General features: G+C 46.7%; 1 protein-coding gene across 1 annotated transcript in view; it reads left to right on the plus strand.

Moving 5' to 3' along the window:
* The window catches only part of LOC147121280 (polyphosphatidylinositol phosphatase SYNJ2-like), a 263,000-nt gene that overhangs the window by 71,626 nt on the left and 169,980 nt on the right, over positions 1-21,394 (plus strand). The window contains exons 4-5 of the mRNA XM_085981525.1: positions 14,884-15,109; positions 15,830-15,913. Of these exons, the coding sequence (XP_085837651.1) occupies positions 14,884-15,109; positions 15,830-15,913 (310 nt within the window). The remainder of the gene's footprint in view (positions 1-14,883; positions 15,110-15,829; positions 15,914-21,394) is intronic.

Here is a 21,394-nt window from a genome sequence, read left to right on the forward strand (position 1 = left end):
ACAGCTGTTCTCTTCTCGGCGAGAATGCTGGCAACAGTGGTTCGCCATGTGCTGGCCATCCCTTCACCGTTAAATCATAGACCCTGGAGAGTGTCGGGTCATTTCATGTTTCCTTTTCTATGTTTGCATTCGTCACAGGTAGACATTCGACTATGGATCCACTGCAGGTGCTTCTTCCACCGTCTGCAACGGTAGGCACGACAATCCATCAGCATTCCCATGCTGTTTAGTTCCTTTGTACTCGATGTCATATTGGTGTGCCCCTAGGGAAAGGGACCACCTCTGTAGCCGTTGTGCTGTCATTATCGGGACGCCCTTCTGAGGGTTGAAAATGGAGACAAGAGGTTGATGATCAGTTAGTAGAGTAAATTTCTGACCGTGCAGGTAGTGATTGAACTTCTTCACCCCCCACACCAGGCTGAGGGCCTCTCTGTCAATCTGGGCGTAGTTACGCTCGGCTGAAGTTAACGAGCGTGACGCAAAAGCTATCGGCCTCTCTGAACCATCAAGGAGTTTATGTGACAGTACCGCTCCAATACCGTAGGGAGACGCATCACACGCCAGTCTTATCGGTAGTGATGAGTTGAAGTGAGCCAATACTTCTCTTGAAGTGATTAGGTCTTTACTCTTAAAGGCCCGTTTACATTCCTCGCTGCATTTCCAAGCTACTCCAGTTTGTAGTAGGGCATTCAGTGGGTGCAGAATTGTGGACAAATTCGGCAAAAACTTATGGTAGTAATTCACCAATCCTAGGAATGACCTCAGTTGCGACACATTTTCAGGCGCTGGAGCCTTAACTACCGCTTCAATTTTGTCAGGGGACTTATGTAACCCCTCTTCATCAATCACGTGGCCACAATACGATATCCGTTTCTTAAAAAAGTCGCACTTGGGGCGATTGGCTCGTAGCCCGTGTTCTCTTAGTCTCGTGAGCACCTGCTCTAGGTTGGCAAGGTGTTCACTGTCATTTTCACCTGTCACTAGGATGTCGTCCAAGTAACACTGGGTCCCCGGAATCCCTTGCAGGACTTGTTCCATCGCTCTTTGCCATATCGCCGGAGCTGATGCTACTCCGAATACCAGTCGATTATACTGGTAAAGACTTTTGTGAGTGTTTATCGTGAGATACTTCCTAGAGGATTCTTCAACCTCCATCTGCAAATATGCTTGTGCTAGGTCAATTTTTGTAAAACGCTTCCCTCCAGATAGTGAGGCGAAAATATCTTCTATCCTCGGAAGAGGATACTGTACTGTGTGAAGGACTGGGTTCACCGTCACCTTGAAGTCCCCACAGATGCGAACCTTCCTTGGCTCCTCAGACTTGTTGTTTAACGTTTTTTTCATGACAGGAACGATGGGTGTCGCCCACTCGCTCCAGTCTACCTTGGATAACACGCCTGCATTCTCCAGATTCTCCAGCTCTGCCTCGATGGCTGGGCGAATTGCATACGGTACTGGTCTTGGCTTGAAAAACTTGGGGATTGCATTCTCTTCTATTTTTATCGAGGCGGTTACGCCTTTTAAGGGTTCCCAGTTCTTGATGAAATACCTCTTTTTAGCGTTGGCTAAGATTTTTGACAATCGCCCAGGTGTGACGTTGTCATCTTTTTTACCAGCCACAGTCAGTGCCTGAATGGAGTGCCAGTCTAAACTTATCTTTCTGATCCATTCACGTCCCAATAACGGCGGTCCACCATCTTGCAGTATGTACAGATACAATTTCTGTATTTCTTTGCCGTTGTATTCGACAGGCACCCTTATTTTCCCTCTGGGGTATACTTTCTGCCCCGTATACGTCTTCAAGACAATGGATGTCTCTTTCAAGGGTATGTGTGAGAATAGCCGCTCGTAGTCTCGTCGATTCATGACGGTCAGGGCTGATCCTGTATCCAATTCCATTTTGACTTGGGACCCTGCTATCGTGAGGGTGACCCAAATGGTTCGGTGATCCTCTTTTGCGATTACGTTGTGAAGTTTGAGACAGCTTAGTCTCTTGTTCCCGGATTCGCTATCGGTCTTCGGAACTACTGTCCGTCATCTTTTGTACTTTCCTGTACTGTTCCTTAGTAGCCTTTTTGTTGTCGTTAGTCTTCTTTCCAGACCTGCAAACTCGTGCAATGTGTCCCATCTTTCCGCATTGCCTGCATATTTTGTCCTTTGACCAGCAGTCCTTCTGGTCATGGGTTGTTCTGCCGCAGCGATAACATTTTGCAAATCCCCGTGTCATTTCATGGGTGCCGTATTCCTGTGGCTTTTGCTGTATTTCCGCAGCTCCCCTTGCTGCTGCTTCGTACGATATTGCCAAGCTGAAAGCCTTATCCAGCGTCAGCTCTTTCTCTGAGAGTAACCTCTTCTGGGTTCCTTCCCTCAGGAGTCCACAGACAAATTTGTCCCATAAGGTATCTGCCAGTCCTGCTCCGAACTGGCAGTGCTTTGATAGCTTGCGTAGTTCCGTAAGGTAATCAGCATTGCTCTCATCTTTATGCTGATTTCTCCTGTGGAATTTAAATCTTTCTGCTATCGGCAGCGGTGTAGGATTTAGGTGTTCCTGTAGGATATCAACAATTTCGTTAAAACTCTTCGCCATCGGTTTGGCTGGAGTGATCAGGTTCCGCAATAGGCCGTACGTTCTTGCGCCCATTAAGTTTAGTAGTACCGATGCCTTTTTCTCATCGGCTACTTCGTTTGCCTTGCAATATACTTCGACTCTTTCCACATACGTGGTCCAGTCTTCTATTGCATTATCGAAGGCAGTGATGTTGCCAGTCTTCGGCATCTTGGAAATCTAAGATGGCGCCTCCCGCGCTTTGCCTTCGTCCCCGCTGGATTAAGATGGCGCCTCCCGCGCTTCCTGTCTTCTCCGCTGCTGCTAGCGCTGTTGCTGGCGTTTTTATGCCTTGATGGCGACGCCCTATGGTCTTTGCGCACTTTCCCCCCGCGCTGCTGCTAACGCCGCTCTCCGCGGTCCCCGTGGCAAACTGCAGCTCCTCGCGGCTTTCTGCGCTTCTAATTTCTTTTATTTTCCCGTCGTCAGAGCAAACCCTACGGGACACTTTCCTCCCTCTTCTCGGGTCTGTACGCTGCCCGGCTTCGTAGCACCGGCCGCGCCCTGTGTGCTCCACCCTCTCTCTCTCCTCTTCCCGACAACGCTGCTCGGCCCCGTTGAAAAGCCACCCGATCGAGCTCTAGCCCGCCGCATCCCAGGAAGGATCAGTGTATACCTGCCACCAGCCCGATTAGCTGGAACACCATAGACTGGATAACCAAGCCCCGCTCTCGACAGCCTCTCCTGCAATCTTCAAATCCGATGAATCAGAGGCGGTTGCCCACGGTCGACGCTCGTTTCTTCTGTTTGTTTTTTTTTCTTTCGTTCCTTCTGGCCTCGACCTGTGACAACTTCGCTTCAGGGATGGATCCCCATGAGGTGGTGCAGACTGTAGGTAAGTTCGGATCTGCTCGTCGCCAGTATTATGTCCGTGTAATTGAGACACGGACTGCAGGAGCTGGTTACAACAGGTGTTTACTGAGTGGAGACAAAAGTGGAACTACTATGCAAATGTTACTGCACAGGCTTATATACAGGGGTGGTCACTACTGGTACTGCAGTATACAGGGGCTGCAGAATATAGTTCCTTCTGCAAGGTACATACACTACAGCAAGGAGGTTAAAAAGACAAAGGTACTGAATACTCTGCCTGTATGGGAGTATGCCAGGGATTCCCTTATAGCAGTAAGGTTCAGTTAGTCACTATCACCGGACCGATATAACAATCATATCCAACGGCCACTCTTCCCCCGCCCCACCTCCCCCAATCCCACTGACACAAAGCAGTCCTATAACCAACCAGCTACCATTGCACATCCCCCATTGGTCCCAATCAATTTGTGTCTTCCCATTCATCAACAAACGACTGGAAAGGCGAGTTGATAACCAGCAACCAAGAATGGGTAACACGGGAAAGCGGTGCAAAGTAATCAATTTTATGTGATTCTAGTAAACAACGGCAACTTAACAACATAAAATTTTACCACACACCCATGTGCATATCATTGTGCAACTACAAAGCTTACCGTTCCTTTTCCTACCGCTTCTACATGGTGCAACCCTGTGGTTTGAGCAGAGGTAGAGGCAGGCTACTTGCATCCCTGCTCTGACTGTTTGAGATGCTCTTGGCAGGCGAACTCTGGCTGTTGGAGCCCACAAGGGCCCCGCCGAAGAATGCTTCACCTGCACCTGTGCGGGGGCAGACTCGGCCATCGGACGACAAGACAGTATATCAGGTACTGACTGAGGTGGGGGGCATAATGGATGAGAAGTGGGAGCATTTTGAGTGGAGATCCCACTTCCATATCCCCTTTCGCCGTCATCCCTCATGGGTCAGCCGCACTTCACTCCTACCACTTTGCTGGAGAGCAGCTTGGTGCAGATCAGTGAAGTGCTGTAAGGCCAAGGCTAAGATGTCTGTCATCCTATTTAAGGCGCCGGACATATTGGCATCCAGAGTCTGCATGGCCGTGATCAAGGTGTGCATGGACTCATTTGATTGTCGCGATTGATGTTCCATGGAGTTGGCCACTCTATCCATGGAAGAAGACATCCTCGCTGTGCCTTGAGACATCAACCCACTCATGCTTGAGTTGGACTCCTCCATTGTCTCTGCAATTGTGGATAGTGTGCGTGGAAGGCCTGTTAATACGTCACAGATTTTATGCTGCTCCTCCATGATTATCCTTTTCATAGATGGTCCCTGGGGAACAACATCTGTGTCCAGCTGAGTAGAGCTTGGAGAGAGCTCCGATGCAGACTCTCCACAACTGTCCCTGTTACCACTATATGCTTGTGCTCTGTGGAGGGCCACCTCCGGTTCTCTCCCTCTCCCTAGTGTTCTGTGCTTGCTTCTTCTGCAACAGGGGAAAGAACAGACCTATGAATGACTGTAATGGCGTGTGTTCAATCAGGGAGAGGCATCAAATTGCATAAAGATGAGGGTGAGTGGCAGTGGTGGATAGATAGATGGGGATATGAGGAAGTACATAGAATGAGAATGATGAATGCGCTTTTAAGTTAAGAGGGTGTGAGGAGTGATGTGATGTGATGGAATAGGCTTGACAGAGTGAGGTGGGGTGATGTGCAACTGTACTCGCCTTTCCTGACTGGTTAGGTGATTAAAGTGCTTCCTGCACTGAATCCAGGAGCATGGCACATTGCTCCTGGGCCACCTCCAGCCGCACCTGTTAAATCTCAAGAGTTTAATAACCTTGCTTGTATAACGATTAAAAGAGTATGCAGGAGACAGAGTTCAGCTAACAGCCAACACTTTCAAGAGAGTCTTCTCAACTTCATGCACTCTATTTCCCATAGTGCATTGCACATCACAACTACAGTAAGCTATGTGGGACAATTCAAATACAACATTCAAAATACACAACATCTCCCCTCTTACATTAGATGTCCCAATAGAACCACAAAATTTTAAAAACACAATAACCTGGGAGTGAGGGTAGACTTCCTCCAACCATGGCTATACCCATGGGGATTATTCTGCCCCAGATAAAGGGCAAGCCTCTGAACTATAAGTTCAAATGTATAGGGGGCCGCCGCTCTCTGGTAGGATATCGGCGGTCAACCTTGCTCTCCAGTTCATTGTCTCTCACAGGTGACGTCAACACAGGTGTAGGCGGCTGAGATGCCTGTATACAGGTCTCCCTTGCTGATGAGATAGGGGCTGAAGCGGCTGCTTCCTCAGAAGGTGAGCCTCTCGGTGTAGAATGCGGATGACCCACAGCGTCACCCAATGGCAGATAAACTGCTGTTGGTGGTTCAGTGGGTGTTGCTGCACTTCGTAAAAGCTGATCGGTGTGTCTCTTCCAGATAATGTCCTCGGGTGTCTGTACAGTGTAGGATACTGGACCAGTCTGTGCAATGACAGTAGCAGGAACCCACTTAGGTCCACCACTGTAGTTCCGTGCCAACACATGTTCACCTGGACTGAAGACTCTGTCTTTGGAGCGTTGTTCACGTCGCTTGATCTGCTTGTCCTGCTGATGCTGTACCACGTCTTTCACCTTTGCCGGTTTCAGCAGATCGAAGTTGGTTCATAGCTCTCTTTTGAGCAGTAGAGTGGCAGGTGATGCTTTTGTGGTCGCATGTGGTGTGTTCCTGTATCTCAACAGGAAACTATTCAGGCGCTGATGAAGCGTTCCCTGGCCTTGCGATGCCTTTAGAGAGTGTTTCATGGTCTGAACAAACCTCTCAGCTAGACCATTGGTCACAGGGTGGTATGGTGCAGCCCTGATATGTTGTACGCCATTCACCTGCAGGAATGTAGCCACTTCTTTTGACACCCACTGTGGACCGTTGTCTGAGACAAGTTGCATCGGAGATCCAAATCGGCTGAACACCTCACCTAACTTCTCGATGGTCTTCTCGGCGGTGGTGGACCTCATTATAACAACCTCTGGCCACTTACTGTGCACGTCAACAGCCACCAGGAACATTCTCTCCTCGAATGGCACGGTGGCATAGTGGTTAGCACTGTTGCCTCACAGCGCCAGGGACCCGGGTTCAAATCCGGCCTCGGGCGACTGTCTGTGTGGAGTTTGCACATTCTCCCTGTGTCTGCGTGGGTTTCCTCCGGGTGCTCCGGTTTCCTCCCACAGTCCAAAGATGTGCGGGTTAGGTTGATTTGGCTGTGATAAAATTGACCCTTAGTGTTAGGGGATTAAATACGTGGGGTTACGGGGATAGGGTGGGATATGTGTCGGTGCAGGCTCGATGGGCCGAAATGGCCTCTATCTGCACTGTGTGGATTCTGTTCTGTCTGTGTGAATGGACCTGCAATGTCTACATGAATGCGGTGCCATACTTCCTCCGGAAAGTCCCAGGGGTGAAGAGGTGCAAGCTGTGGCACATTACGAACTCTCTGACATGAGGAACAGGTTTTAGCTTTGTCCTCAATCTGTCCATCCATACCCGGCCACCAGAAGTAGCTCCTCGCTATTTCTTTCATACGAACCATTCTGCAGTGTCCGGAGTGTAGTTGCTGTAACGCTGGTTTCCGTAGCGATGGTGGAATAACCACTCTCCTCCCCCACAGCAAACATCCAGACTGCACCGACAGTTCGTTTCTCCTTAAGGGATATGGTTTCAGGTTTGGGTCATCGCTGTCAAGCTTGCCCCTGATGATAATGTCCAGCACTGCAGACAACACTGGGTCGTTTCTGGTGTTTCGTCGGACCTGTGTCGAAGTAACGGGCACGTTCTCCACCTGCCTAAAATAGCAGATGTCCATGCTACACATCATAGGCTTGGTGACAGGCAGCGGCAACCTGGAAAGACCGTCGGCGTTGCCGTGCAGGTCAGACTTGCGATATCTAATGTCAAATGTGTGTGCAGACAACAGCAGCGCCCACCTTTTGCATTCTGCTCGCAGCAAGTGGCGGAATCCCTGTATGTGGCCCGAAGATGGTCGTGAGAGGGCGGTGATCTGTTGGTAGGGTGAACTGTCTCCCGTACAAATATTGGTGAAACTTGCGAATGCCAAAAATGATGCTCCGTGCTTCTCGTTCTATTTGGCCGTAGTTAGTTTCAGCTCGGTTCAAAGTCCTAGATGCGAATGCTATCGGCTTCTCCTCCGTTTGGCATGATATGAGAAACAACCGCTCCCACACCATATGATGATGCATCGCAAGCTAACTGTATTGGTAATGAAGGGTTAAAATGCGTCAAAGCCTCTGACTTCAGGAGCGTGTCCTTTGCTGTCATGAATGCCTCCTGGCACTTGTTAGTCCATTCCCACTTCTTGTCTTTACATAGCAACCAATGCAGCGGCCTCAGCATCGAGGCTAGGTTCGGTATGAACCACCCATAGTAGTTCCTAGAAAAGAATGCAGCTGGCTGATATTTTCAGGTGCTGGGGCATCCACGATTGCCTTGGTCTTGGACGGTGCCTTGTGAAGGCCTGTGGCATCGATCACATGACCGAGGTACTCAACTGATGCCTGAATAAAATCGCATTTATCCCTGCGAACTCTGAGTCTATAATCCCTCAGTCTCTGTAGCGTTGCGTCCAAGTTACGCAGATGGTCTTGGTCATCACACCGAGTAACTAAGATATCATCTAAGTAGCACTGGATTCCAGGCAATCCACTAAGGATCTGGTCCATAGCACGTTGGAAAAGCACTGGAGCTGATGTAATTCCGAAAGGAAGTCGACGATACCTAAATAGGCCCTTGTGCGTCACAATAGTCAGCATTTCTCGTGACTGTTCATCCACATGCATTTGCAGGTAGGCTTGATAGAGGTCGATTGTGCTAAACTTCTGGCCCCCAGCAAGTCCCGCAAACAAATCATCAATTTGGGGAAGCGGATATTGCTCCACTGACAATACAGGGTTAACAGTTACTTTAAAATCTCCACATATCCTAACTCCACCCCCTTTCTTGAGCACTGGTACGATGGGCATTGCTCATTCACTCATGCTGACTGGTTCTAGTACTCCACTTTCAACTAGGGCTTCTAAGTCAGCCTCGACTTTTTGCCTGATGGCATAAGGTACGGGTCGTGCCTTCATGAACTTGGGTTTGCTATCCTGCTTAATACGAAGCTTCACAGTAATATCTTTCATGCTACCCAGTTCTCCATTAAAGACTTCTGCATGTTTCTTTAAGATGGCGGGTAAGCCTGGATCATTGTGTGACATCATGTAAACTGATGACCAGTCTAATTTTATTCTCTCCATCCACGAACGTCCTAGCAGGGAGGGATAGTCTCCTTTAACTACGTAGAGTGGTAACTTCCTAGTTTGTCCATTCAACTGAACTGTGACCTCAGTGATACCTCTCACAGTTACTCTTTCACCGGTATATGTCTTTAACGCTATGTTAGCTGGCTGAAGTGGAAGGTGCTTTAATGTCTTTTTGTAGACTGTCTCTGACATAAGAGATACTGCTGCCCCGGTATCGATCTGCATTCGCACAGGCTGCCCCTCTAGCAAGGGTGAGACCCAGTAGCCATGCGAATCCCCAGCTACAGTCAGCACGTTCAGTGATAGTTCCTCCTCTGAAGTGTCACTTGCCTCTGTTTTGTCCTGTTCTACAGAGCGGACATGCTTCTTTATCTTTTGTCTGAATGTTTTTTTTCTTCCTTCCGTCTTTGACGTTTTCTCTGTGTCCTTTTTATTTCTGCATGCGTGCTGAATATGTCCCTTTTTACCACAGCTGTGGCAATCCATGTCCACACACCAGCATGCAGATGCAAGATGCCCCGTTTTGCCACAACGGAAGCATGGCCCTTGGCTCTCTCTTCTTACTTTGTGCACTTTTTCTGTTGCACCCAACTGTTGAGCTTCCTTAGCTGCCAATTCCATGGAAATACTGATTTCAATGGCCTTTTGTAGAGTCAGATTACTCTCCGTTAATAGTCTCTTCTGTATGGCTTCAGTTCTCGTACCACACACTAGCCTGTCTCTTATAGTATCATTTAGCACGTCATTAAACTCACAGTGCTCTGATAGTCTTTTTAGTGCAGCTACAAACATGGTCACTGTTTCTCCTTCTTCCTGGTTACGCCTGTGGAACCTAAACCTCTCAGCTGTGACTAGGGGTTTGGGTGAAAAATGCCCTTTTAGTATCTCCACAATTTTGCTATATTGTTTAGTCCCTGGTTTATCTGGATGCACTAAAGTACGCAAAAGATTGAAAGTCTTTGGTCCCATCACACTTAACAATGTAGGTACTACTTTGTTCCCTCCAATGTCATTTGCTTATGTGAAGTATTCAAATCGTTCTGTGTATGAGCTCTATTGTTCGACATTCTCATCAAACGGTCCAATGTTACCAATAATTCCAGCCATTTTCCTTCTCTCAGGCTCCTAATTATCATTCACTAAGGATTCTTCCAATGTTGAACTCAACTAAAATCACGATCAGTTATTTAGTGCTTCAATTCACAGATCGTTTCACAGTTGAATAAATGTCCTTCCCGATTTACTCACTGCTTTTCCTCCCCTTCCTCAAGTCGTTGGTACCTTATACGCCGTCTCGTCTTCCCGCCATTTCAAGCTCCTTTATCCTCGAGCCAGCCTCACTTTAACTGTCCACGGCAAAAATAACAGTTTTAAACACATAAAACCCGACTATCTTCCGCACAGCAGAGCCACGTAAGTTCAGACGTCCTCGTCGCCACTTTTGTTAAATCTCAAGAGTTTAATAACCTTGCTTGTATAACAATTAAAAGAGTACACAGGAGATAGAGTTCAGTTCACAGCCAATACTTTCAAGAGAGTCTTCTCAACTTCATGCACTCTATTTCCCATAGTGCATTGCACATCACAACTACGGTAAGCTATGTGGGACAATTCAAATACAACATTCAAAATACACAACAACACCCACTTCATTGCAGCAGCAGGTTTCTTCCTCTCGTTGCTGGGGAAGAGTATTTCTCTCCGGCTCCTCACTGCCCCCAGCAGTACATCAAGCGATGCACCGTTAAATCTTGGTGCAGCCCATGACCGTCCTAAATCCATCACAACACTTCTGCCATTTGTTGCAACTCTTAACTCCTCCAAATTCCATCCTTGGATTGGCCCTTTAAATGCTTCCGTTGAGATCTCATTATACGGGTCCGCACCACAGCCGCTGCCGCGCACTGGAGATGCCAAACACAGAGTAAAATTATAATGAGGTGGCCCCGTTGAAAATTACACATTCTGATATGCTGAGACTTCTGGGTTTCACATCCGATATTGCACCCCCCTCCCCCGCTCCGAAAAGGCCTCGGAGTTATTATTGTGGCTTGTAGTGTTAGTGTTCGGCCTGTATGGAGGGGGGCTGAGTGCTTCGCCTTTATTGGTGGACGGAGTGAATTGGCTTTTGTAATTCTTGTAATGGGGGGATAGGCACCTCTATCCATGCTGCTGGAAGCTGTTAGCAGCATGTCATATAATTTTCAGCTGTATCGATGAAGTGTAGGCTGTCAGTTCTTTAAGGTAAATGCGACATTAGAGAAGCTTGAATTAGAAAAGGTAATGAAGGTAATTAATTTAATGTAGGCTGAAATTGAAATACACATGACAGCACTGTACATCTTGAATGACTAAAGGAGAAACAGTGCCATGTAAATAATACTCTCGGTGTAGGTAAGGTTACAACTGATGAGCTTTTGTTCTCATTTGGCTGCATGGGAATGGTATCTGAGAGAGATTTATTCCAGTGAATAGAAATAATTGATTATCAAACTTGCATGAATGGAAACTAAAGAGTTCCAACCTTGGAAGAACACTCCCTACTGCACTGAGATTAAAACTGTACCACGCTCGTGTAAGTATGATGCTTGCTGTTGTGTGTATTTAGAAGGCGTGTGCACACATTTTGGTATTTTGTTTGTTTCAAGTCTGTCTCTACTCAGTGGCCAAAGTAAGTTTGAAAGGGATGCTGCATAGAGTGCAAGCAGGTCGGCATCATAGAGGTAATAGGAGGGGAAAGGCGCGCCCATCCTGCCTGTTGATTCTGACATCCACATGTAGTGTAAACGCGTAGATTTCAGTGTCAGCAGGTGGGAGGATAGCTGATTCAAAAAACTGCTCCATTCCCCTTAGTGTGCCCCAACAGCTGCTTTTCTCGGGGTGAATCTCAATACGCCTTTGTTCTCCTCAAATGAGTCCCCCGTGCTGCTTCTCTTCCCGAGCGAGCCCCTGATGCTCCACCTTTTCCCAATGCACTTCCTCTCTCCTAGTAAGCCTCTGCTGTAGGTCACCAATACTGCTTCCTATCATCAAATCTGAATTCTTAGACTGGTATGAGACGAACCACGGTACCATTGCTGCTAACTTATTTCATGTTAAAGGTGGAGCTTTTGACTCTTGTCAGTCATATAGGACTGGAATTCTTGCTGCCCAGTGGGGGTATTCCAGCATACCAATGGGATTATAGTACTTTGAAAGTTGATAATAGATAATTATTTAGTTATGTGCTTGCAGTATTTATGTAGTTATATTGCACTTAACTTTAACCTTGCAGTTTAACTTGTAGTTTATTCATGGAATCCTCACGCCTCAATACTGTTTGTATTGGTGTAATATGACTAATTACACATGGTATAATTCTAATGGTCAACTATATAGACGTGTGTTTGTTAGGTGAGTTAAGGTTCAAGCAGATGGTCAGCAGTTTGATAAAGTACCACATTTGACAAAGGCGTTTGATAAAATATCACATAACTGACTTATTTGGAAAACAGAAGCACATGGGATTAAAGGGACCTTGGTAACTTGGGTACGTAATTAGCTAAGGGATATGAGGCAGAGAGTAGTAGTGAATGGATGTTTTTCTGACTGGAAAGAAGGTGCAATGGGGTTCACAGAGGTGTTGGTATTGGGACCATTGCTTTTCTTGTTATATATCAATGACCTGGATTTGGGTATAGGGAATACAAGTTCGAAGTTTGCGACTGATACAAAACTTAGCAATGTAGTAAATAGTGAGGAGGATAGTAACAGACTTAGGGGGACTTAAATAGACTGGTGAAATGGGCAGACACACGGCAGATGTAATTTAATGCGGCTAAGGGTGAAGTGATGCACTTTGTGTGGAACAACATGGAGAGGCAGTATAATCTAAATGGTGCTATTTTGAGGGGGTGCAAGAGCAAAGGGACCTGGGGGTGCATATTCACAAATTCTTGAAGGTGACAAGACAAGTTTATAAGGCAGTTAAGAAAGCGTATGGGATACTTGGCTTTGTAAATAGGGGCATTGAATACAAAACAAGGAAGACATGCTGAACCTTTACAAATCACTGGTTGGGGCTCAGCTAGAGTATTGTGTACAATTCTGGGTGCCACACTTTAGGAACGATGTCAGTGCCTTGGTGAGGGTACAGAGGAGATTTACCAGGATGTTACCAGGGATCACCCCTGTGCTCGCTGACCTACATTGGCTCCTGGTTAAGCAGCACCTCAATTTCAAAATTCTCATCCTTGTTTTCAAATCCCTCCATGGCCTTGCCCCTTCCTATCTCTGTAATCTCCTTCAGCCCCACAACCCCTGAGATATCTGCGCTCCTCTAATCGCTCAACCTTTGGTGGCCGTGTCTTCTGTTGCCTAGGCCCTAAGCTCTAAAATCCCCTGCCTAAACCTGTCCGCCTCACTACCTCTCTTTCCTCCTTTAAGACGCTCCTTAAAACCTACCTCTTTGACCAAGCTTTTGGTCACCTGCCCTAATTTATCCTTACATGGATCGGTGTCAAATATTTTGTCTTAAAATACTCCTGTGCAGTGCCTTGGGACATTTTACTATGTTAAAGGTGCTATATAAATACAAGTTGTTGTTGTTGGATGTGGGGCTTGAGTTCTGTGGAGAGATTGGTGAAGCTGGGATTGTTCTCCTTAGAGCAGAGAAGGTATTCAAAATTATGGGGGGTTTCAATAGAGCAAGTAGAAAGAAACTGTTTCCCCTGGCAAGTGGGTCGGTAACCAGAGGTCATAGATTTAAAATAATTGGCAAAAAAATTAGAGGGGAAATGAGAATTTTTTTCTCTGAGAGTTGTTAAGATCTGGAATGCACAATCTGAAAGAACAGTGGAACCAGATTTCATGGGAACTTTCAAAAGGCACTTGGAACATGTACTTGAAGAGGACTAATTTGCAGGGTGATGGGGGAAAAACCTGGGGTGTGGGGCTAAATTGAACAGCTCTTTCAAAGAGGTACAGGTATGATTTGCCGAATTACCACCTCCTGTGCTGTAAGATTCTACGATTTTTAAAAAATTCATTCACAGGATGTGGGCGTTGCTGGCAAGGCCAGCATTTATTGCCCATCCTTAATTGCCCTGGAGAAGGTGGTGGTGAGCCACCTTCTTGAACTGCTGCAGTCTGTGTGTTGAAGGTACTCCCATAGTGCTTAGGGAGGGAGTTCCAGTATTTTGACCCAGAGACGATGAAGGATCGGCGATGTATTTCCAAGTCAGGATGGTGTGTGACTTGGAGGGGAACTTGGAGGTGGTGGTGCTTCCATGCGCCTGCTGCCCTTGTCCTTCTAGGTGGAAGAGGTCGGGTTTGGGAGGTGCTGCCAAAGAAGCCTTGGCGAGTTGCTGCAGTGCATCTTGTAGATGGTACACACTGCAGCCACGGTACGTCGGTGGTGGAGGGAGTGAACGTTTCAGATGATGGATGGGGTGCCAGTCAAGTGGGCTGCTTTGTCCTAGATGGTGTTGAGCTTCTTGAGTGTTGTTGGAGCTGCACTCATCCAGGCAAGTGGAGAGTATTCCATCACACTCCTTACTTGTGCCTTGTAGAGGTTGGAAAGGCTTTGGGGAGTCAGGTGTATTGTAACCTCTAATTATTTTTTCTTGCGCGGTCCCTTTAAATTTGCTGCGCGGCCGCTCATGCGTGGTATGTTCCAGCGGCAGCAGCTTGAGCGGCCTGCAAAGGACCTCCCGATTGCTGCACGCCCACGCACCTTAGGGGGAACATTGGTCAAGAGGTGAGTCGTTCACCGCAGAATACCCAGCCTCTGATCTGCTCTTATAGCCACGGTATTTATGTGGCTGATCCAGTTAAGATTGATTGTCAGCCGTTTGTGTGGTCAGACACTACAGTGAACAGAGTGAAAAGTTTGAGGGAGCATTTAAGCATGGGACTTTCCTCTACTGACTTGTTTGATGGGGAGTGAATTTAATTTCTAAGATTTGGCATTGGAATTCGATGACTATTGGTAAGAATGTGTTGAAGGAGTAGGGATTGCTGATGCCAGTGAGTGAGGTACTGTGCCAATTTTCTCTGAAAGCAGTGGAGGGGAAATAATCGGCTTGATCTTTTTTGCCTCTGAAAAATGGCAGACAATTCCTACTCACTGTCTGTCTCTGTGTAACTTGATTGTAGGAATCGGACTTTACACGTACATCTGAAGCAGTACCAGGTAAACTGCTCTGATTGGCTACTGAAGGTGATCTGTGGTGTGGTAGCGATCCGCACGGCCTATGCTACAGAAAAGAAGGCGAAGGCATGCCTGATATCACGGCTCAGCTGTGAGCGAGCTGGCGCCAGGTTCTACATACGAGGAACTGACGATGACGGCCATGTGTCTAACTTTGTTGAAACAGAACAGGTATTTTAATCATAAAGAAAGAAAGACTTACATTTATATAGCGCCTTTCACGATCTCAGGCTTCACATGTGGAGCCTAAACACCGGTATGGACCTGTTGGGCCGAATGGCCTGCTTCTGTGTCGTAAGTACTGTGTAATAGAATTAGACCCCATACTTCCCTGAATGTGGAGCCAGGAGAAGCAGGAGTGCTCCTCCTGACCCACAGGACTGCTGCCAGCTGATTCTACTGCCCCCCTCCCCCCACTACCGATTGCCCCCCACCGATCCTCCTCACCTGGCCACCAATCCTCCCCCTCCTCCCCCCCCCCCCCCCTTCGCCCACCCTGAGGCCCAATTGCCCACCCTTACCCACTTACCTGATCGTCCGTCCCGATTTCGCCAGCAGTTCTGCACAGCTGACCGGCTCCATTGAAATGAGGCCTGAGGCCCAATATCGGGGGCGCTTGGGCCTCGCCATTCAGGAACAGGGAATGAACCCTCCGCCCGTTTTGGGTGTGCCCACATTTCTAGGCTCCTAACTCTAAATGTTCAGTATGAATGTTGGAATTAGCATGGGTATCTAACATTTATTTCAAAAACTAAGAGGTTTTAAGGTGGCGGTAAAGAACTTTTTTGACCATTTCATTTCGCTGATGTTATCTAGTTTGGGATGTTTTTACATGTATCATGGGATTATTTTTGTTTCTGTCCAAACTTATGGTTCTTTTTTTGCTCTTAGGTAATTTACTTGGATGACGCAGTGTCTTCCTTTGTCCAGATACGAGGATCGGTCCCATTATTTTGGGAGCAGCCTGGAGTACAGGTAACGTGGGACTTGTTTAGTTTTTCTTGTCTCAAACGTGGAGCGATCTTCACTGTGTACATATAATAATACCTGGGATTGATGGGAGATTGCAGCTTCATTTGGTGGCTTTTGATAATTGTATTATTTATTCAAGCTTTGCTCTTGTGGTTTATTCTCATCTGAACCATCTTGTTTGAATGAGAGCCTTTTAATACACTCCTGGGTGCACTGTACACTAATGCCGTCATCTAGTATTCAATATACTTTCAAAAACAGAAACTAAATTCAATTCATTGCCATCCATAATGCATTTTCTTTGTTGTTTAAGCACACCAAGTTTGCTTATATTAATCTGTTAGAACTGAATGATCTCTCACCCACAGATCATTAATCATAACTAATGTCAGGTACAAGAGTGAAATTGCTGAACCACATTGTAATGATCAGGAGAAGAAATATGGGATGAATGGCACTTGCGCATGAGATTGATTTAAGTTAGGGAACTTTGTGCAAAGTTTGCATGCTCTCTCTGCCCTCCACATCTGAATCCCGTGGTAAGATGAGGTTGAGTCTTCTGGAGATGGGGAGGGCTGCAGTGGATGGCCATCAGTATCTGCTGCACCTATACCAAAGAGCTGAGCTTTCAACAAAGCCTTGTAGCCATGCCGCCTTAGCTAGAGAAGTTAGCATATCTGCCCAGTCCTCCTAATTCGCCACGGCAGTCCTGGTGCTCTGAGGGGATGAATGTCTCTATCACCCGGACCTAGTTTAGCCCACGAGGTAGCTTCCTGGGGTGTAGCTGCCGCCATGAGCAATCGACTGCTTGGAGCCATAGATTAGAGTTTTGTAAGCAGAGAGGACCAAAGATTGGGGCCCGTCCAAGGAATGTGGCATGTATCCTTGCAGATATCTGCTAAAAATCTGAAATTTATATAATTTTCTTAATCCCAGTTAACTGTTGAGTTTATGAGGGTGAAATTGATTACTGCAGGAGAACCGGTGCGGGGATCGCGATACAGACAGCATGTTAAATCCGTGCTGCCTGCTGATTAACATGATTGCTGTGTGCAGCCAGCACTACCCACGCTGGTCATTGGCTGCACACATTAGGAGGAATCCCGACGCTGCTTAACGGCAGGCAGCACCTCTTAAAGGGGAGGTGCATTGTGGCTGCAACAACCATTGGAAATCATTTGTGAGCTGAAATGGCTGAAGCTGGGAGAGAGCAGGCACCAAGGTTCTTCGACGTTGCACTGAACGCCTTAGTGCAGGAGGTAGACGGGGGCAGGGACATCCTCGGATCACTGGGGCCTTCCAAAATGGCAATGGTGACCTGCAATCAGCATTGCACACTCACCCAGGTGATTATCCCCCTCCTTTGCATCTGGCTGGCGTGCAATAATCTCCCGAGCGCTCGCTCCTACACCACGATGACACGCTGCACACTTCCCTTCAGTAGTGTGAGCGTGCATCTTGGACGCATTTTGGGTGCTTGGGTTGCAGCGTAGCACCTGAAAAACGGGCATTAGGCGGCCCAATTTCTATCCCCATATTTCCAGTTGTGAGTCTCCTGAAATAAGCAAAGCAATACAGCTGTTTTATCCATTGCTTTAACAGCAGTACCGTATTTTAACAATGCATCTTGTGAGGTATTGATCTTGGTGAGTCAGGATACGCTGACCGCCCCGGCCTCCGCCAAGCCCTGATAGCAACCTAGCGCTTTTTTTCTTGCAGCAAAGCTCTCGATTGTTTCGCCGCCTCCTCCAGCGCTCTGACACATACAAACACAGACAGCCTATATTTTTTTAAAACACGGTCAATATAACCTTTACTTGAATGAAGCTTTTGAAATTTTGAAGAACAACTGAACAGAGACTGCAATAAGCCAAAGAAAAATATTCCAGCACTGTTCAGTTCAACTGCTGAATAGGATGGAGGCACCCTGGGAAATGGGTGCAATATACATTTTCAAGCTGCACAACCTGGTTTCAGCTGACAACGTCACAGCTCTGGGCAAACATGACCAAGCCCAGGCTTTTAGGAGAGGTTGGGAGCTTCAAGTAGAAACTTTAACAAAGGCATTAAAATACACACATGACAATTTGGTGGATAAACTTAATTATGTTATTAACAAATATGTATTTTATTTCCTTTTTAAATTTTGTTTAAACCCCCACCCAATTGTGAACATTAGGGGGGAAAAATTGGGTTGCTTTACGCCTCCCGTTAGCGCCTGGGGGGGCGCTAATGGGGCACAAAGCCCCTAGCGCCTGGGCTCCCCTGGATTTACGGGCAGGGGCACTAACTTTTTCAGGGCGCTAGAAGTAGTGCTCCAGCGAAGTTAGCGCCCCAAAGGGGGCGCCACCAAATTTCTCCCCCTAGAACTTTTCGTTACTGAGAAAATTGTAGATGGATTATTTTTTCAGCAAGTATTTAAGTGATTTGTATGAAAAAGGTAGCAATGAGTACCATGCAGTGACGTTCCCTCTAATTTGTTTGCCGTGTGCGGTCCATTTAAATTTGTTGCGCGGCCGCACATGCGTGGTATCTTCCAACAGCAACAGCTTGCGAGCAGCCTGCATGGGACATCCCGATTGATGAGCAGCCGCGCACCTTAGGCGGAGCATTGCTTTGCAGGGCACTCACCCAAAACTGCCCAGTGATTACTGCCGAAAAGTATGTTTGTGAACATCACGTGCGCTTTCCAACAGTAGGGGAGAGATGAGATGCGGCTCAGCTGTGATGCTGCCTACAGTTGAATGGCCAGCTGATGCTACCGGACTGAGATTCCAGAGAACTGCTCACTCCCTTCGAACCATACCCCAGTAGGAGGGCGCAGGGAGTAAAAGACATAAAATTGGAGACATGGCATAGAAACACAGAAGATAGGAGCAGGAGTAGGCCATTCGGCCCCTCGAGCCTGCTCCGCCATTCAATGAGACCATGGCTGATCATCCAAACTCAGTACCCTGTCCCTGCCTTCTCCCCATATCCCTTGATCCCTTTAGCCTTAAGAAATATATCTAACTCCTTCTTGAATATATTTAATGACTTGGCCTCAACTGCCTTCTGTGGTAGAGAATTCCACAGGTTCACCACTCTCTGGGTGAAGAAATACCTCCTCATCTCTGTCCTAAATGGCTTACCCCTTATCTTTAGACTGTGACCCCTGGTTTTGGATTCCCCTGCCATCGGGAACATCCTTCCTGCATCTAGTATGTCTAGTCCTGTTAGAATTTTATAAGTTTCAATGAGATCCCCTCTCATTCTTCTAAACTCCAGCGAGTATAAGCCCAATCGACCCTATCTCTCCTCATACGTCATTCCTGCCATCCCAGGTATCAGTCTGGTGAATCTTCACTGCACTCCCTCCATGGCAAGAACATCCTTCCTCAGATAAGGCGACCAAAACTGCACACAATACTCAAGATGTGGTCTCACCAAGGCCCTGTACAACTGCAGCAAGACATCCTTGTTCCTGTACTCAAACCCTCTCACTACGAAGGCCAACATACCATTTGCCTTCTTAACTGCCTGCTGCACCTGCATGCTTACCTTCAGTGACTGGCGCACAAGGATGCCCAGGTCTCATTGCACTTCCCCTTCTCCCAATCTATTGCCATTCAGATAATCTGCCTTCCTGTTTTTTGCCACCAAAGTGGATAACCTCGCATTTATCCACATATGGCAGATGCAGTATAATCACCCAACCTGTCCAAATCATCCTGTAGTTTCTCAGCATCCTCCTCACAGCACACACGCCCACCCAGCTTTGTGTCGTCTGCAAACTTGGAGATATTACATCTAGTTCCCTCGTCTAGATCATCATTAATATATATTGTGAATAGCTGGGGTCCTAGGACCGATCCCTGCGGTACCACACTAGTCACTGCCTGCCACTCGGAAAAAGACCCGTTTATTCCAACCCTTTGCTTCCTGTCTGCCAACCAGTTCTCTATCCAAGTCAGTACCTTGCCCCCAATCCCATGTGCCTTAACTTTACATGCTAATCTCTTATGCGGGACCTTATCGAAAGCCTTAATACACCACATCCACTGGTTCTCCCTTATCTATTCTACCAGTTACATCCTCAAAAAATTCCAGTAGTTTAGTCAAGCACGATTTACCTTTTGTAAATCCATGTTGACTTTGATCCTGTCACTGTTTTCCAAGTGCTCTGCTATTACATCTTTTATAATGGACTCTAGCATTTTCCCCACTACTGATGTCAGGCTTATAATTCCCCGTTTTATCTCTACCACCTTTTTTGAATAGTGGGGTAACATTAACTACCCTCCAATCCATGGAAACTGTTCCAGAGTCTATAGAATTTTGGAAGATGACCAGCAATGCATCTACTATTTCTAGGGCCACTTCCTTAAGTACCCTAGGATGTAGATTATCAGGCCCTGGGGATTTATCGGCCTTCAATCCCATCAATTTCTCTGACGCTATTTGCCTACAAATACTGATTTCATTCAGTTCCTCCCCCTCATTAGACCCTATGTTCCCTGACATCTCTGGGAGGTTATTTGTGTCCTCCTTTGTGAAGACAGTAACAAAGGATGTATTTAATTGGTCTGCCATTTCTTTGTTCCCCATTATAAATTCCCCTGATTCTGACTGCAAGGGACCTATTGACTTCACCAATCTTTTTCTCTTCACATATCTATAAAAGCTTTTACAGTCAGTTTTTATGTTCCTTGCAAGCTTACTCTCATACTCTATTTTCCTCCTCTTAATTAATCCCTTTGTCCTCCTTTACTGAATCCTAAACTGCTCCCAATCCTCAGGTTTGCTGCTTTTTTCTGGCCAATTTATATGTCCTCTTCTTGGATCTTATGCTATCCCTAATTTCCCTTGTTAGCCACGGTTGAGTCACCTTTTTGTTTTATTTTTATGTCAAACAGGGATGAACAAATTTTGTAGTTCATCCATGCGATCTTTGAATGTTTGCCATTGCCTATCTACCGTCAACCCTTTCAGTAATATTCCGCAATCAATCCTACCCAACTCGCGCCTCATACCATTGCAGTTTCCTTTATTTAAATTCAGGACCCTAGTCTCTGAGTCAAATACTTCACTCTCCATCTTAATGAAGAATTCTATCATATTATGATCGCTCTGCCCCAAGGGGCCTCGCACAACAAGATTGATAATTATTCCTTTCTCAATACATAATACCCAGTCTAAGATGGCTTGATCTCTAGTTGGTTCCTGGACATATTGCTCCAGGAAACCATCCCGTATACACTCCAGGAATTCCTCCTCCACAGTATTGTTACTAATTTGGTTAGCCCAATCTATATGTAGATTAAAGTCACCCATGATACCTGCTGTGTCCTTATTGCACGCGTCTCTAATTTCCCGTTTAATGCCATCCCCAACCTCGGCATTACTGTTTGGGGGTCTGTATACAACTCCCACTAACGTTTTCTGCCCCTTGGTATTTCTCAGCTCTACCCATACAGATTCCACATCATCAGAGCTAATATCCTT

This window comes from Somniosus microcephalus, chromosome 3 (assembly GCF_052327205.1).
Source record: "Somniosus microcephalus isolate GS21.2 chromosome 3, FLI_Smic_1.0, whole genome shotgun sequence".
Classification (NCBI taxonomy): Eukaryota; Metazoa; Chordata; class Chondrichthyes; order Squaliformes; family Somniosidae; genus Somniosus; species Somniosus microcephalus.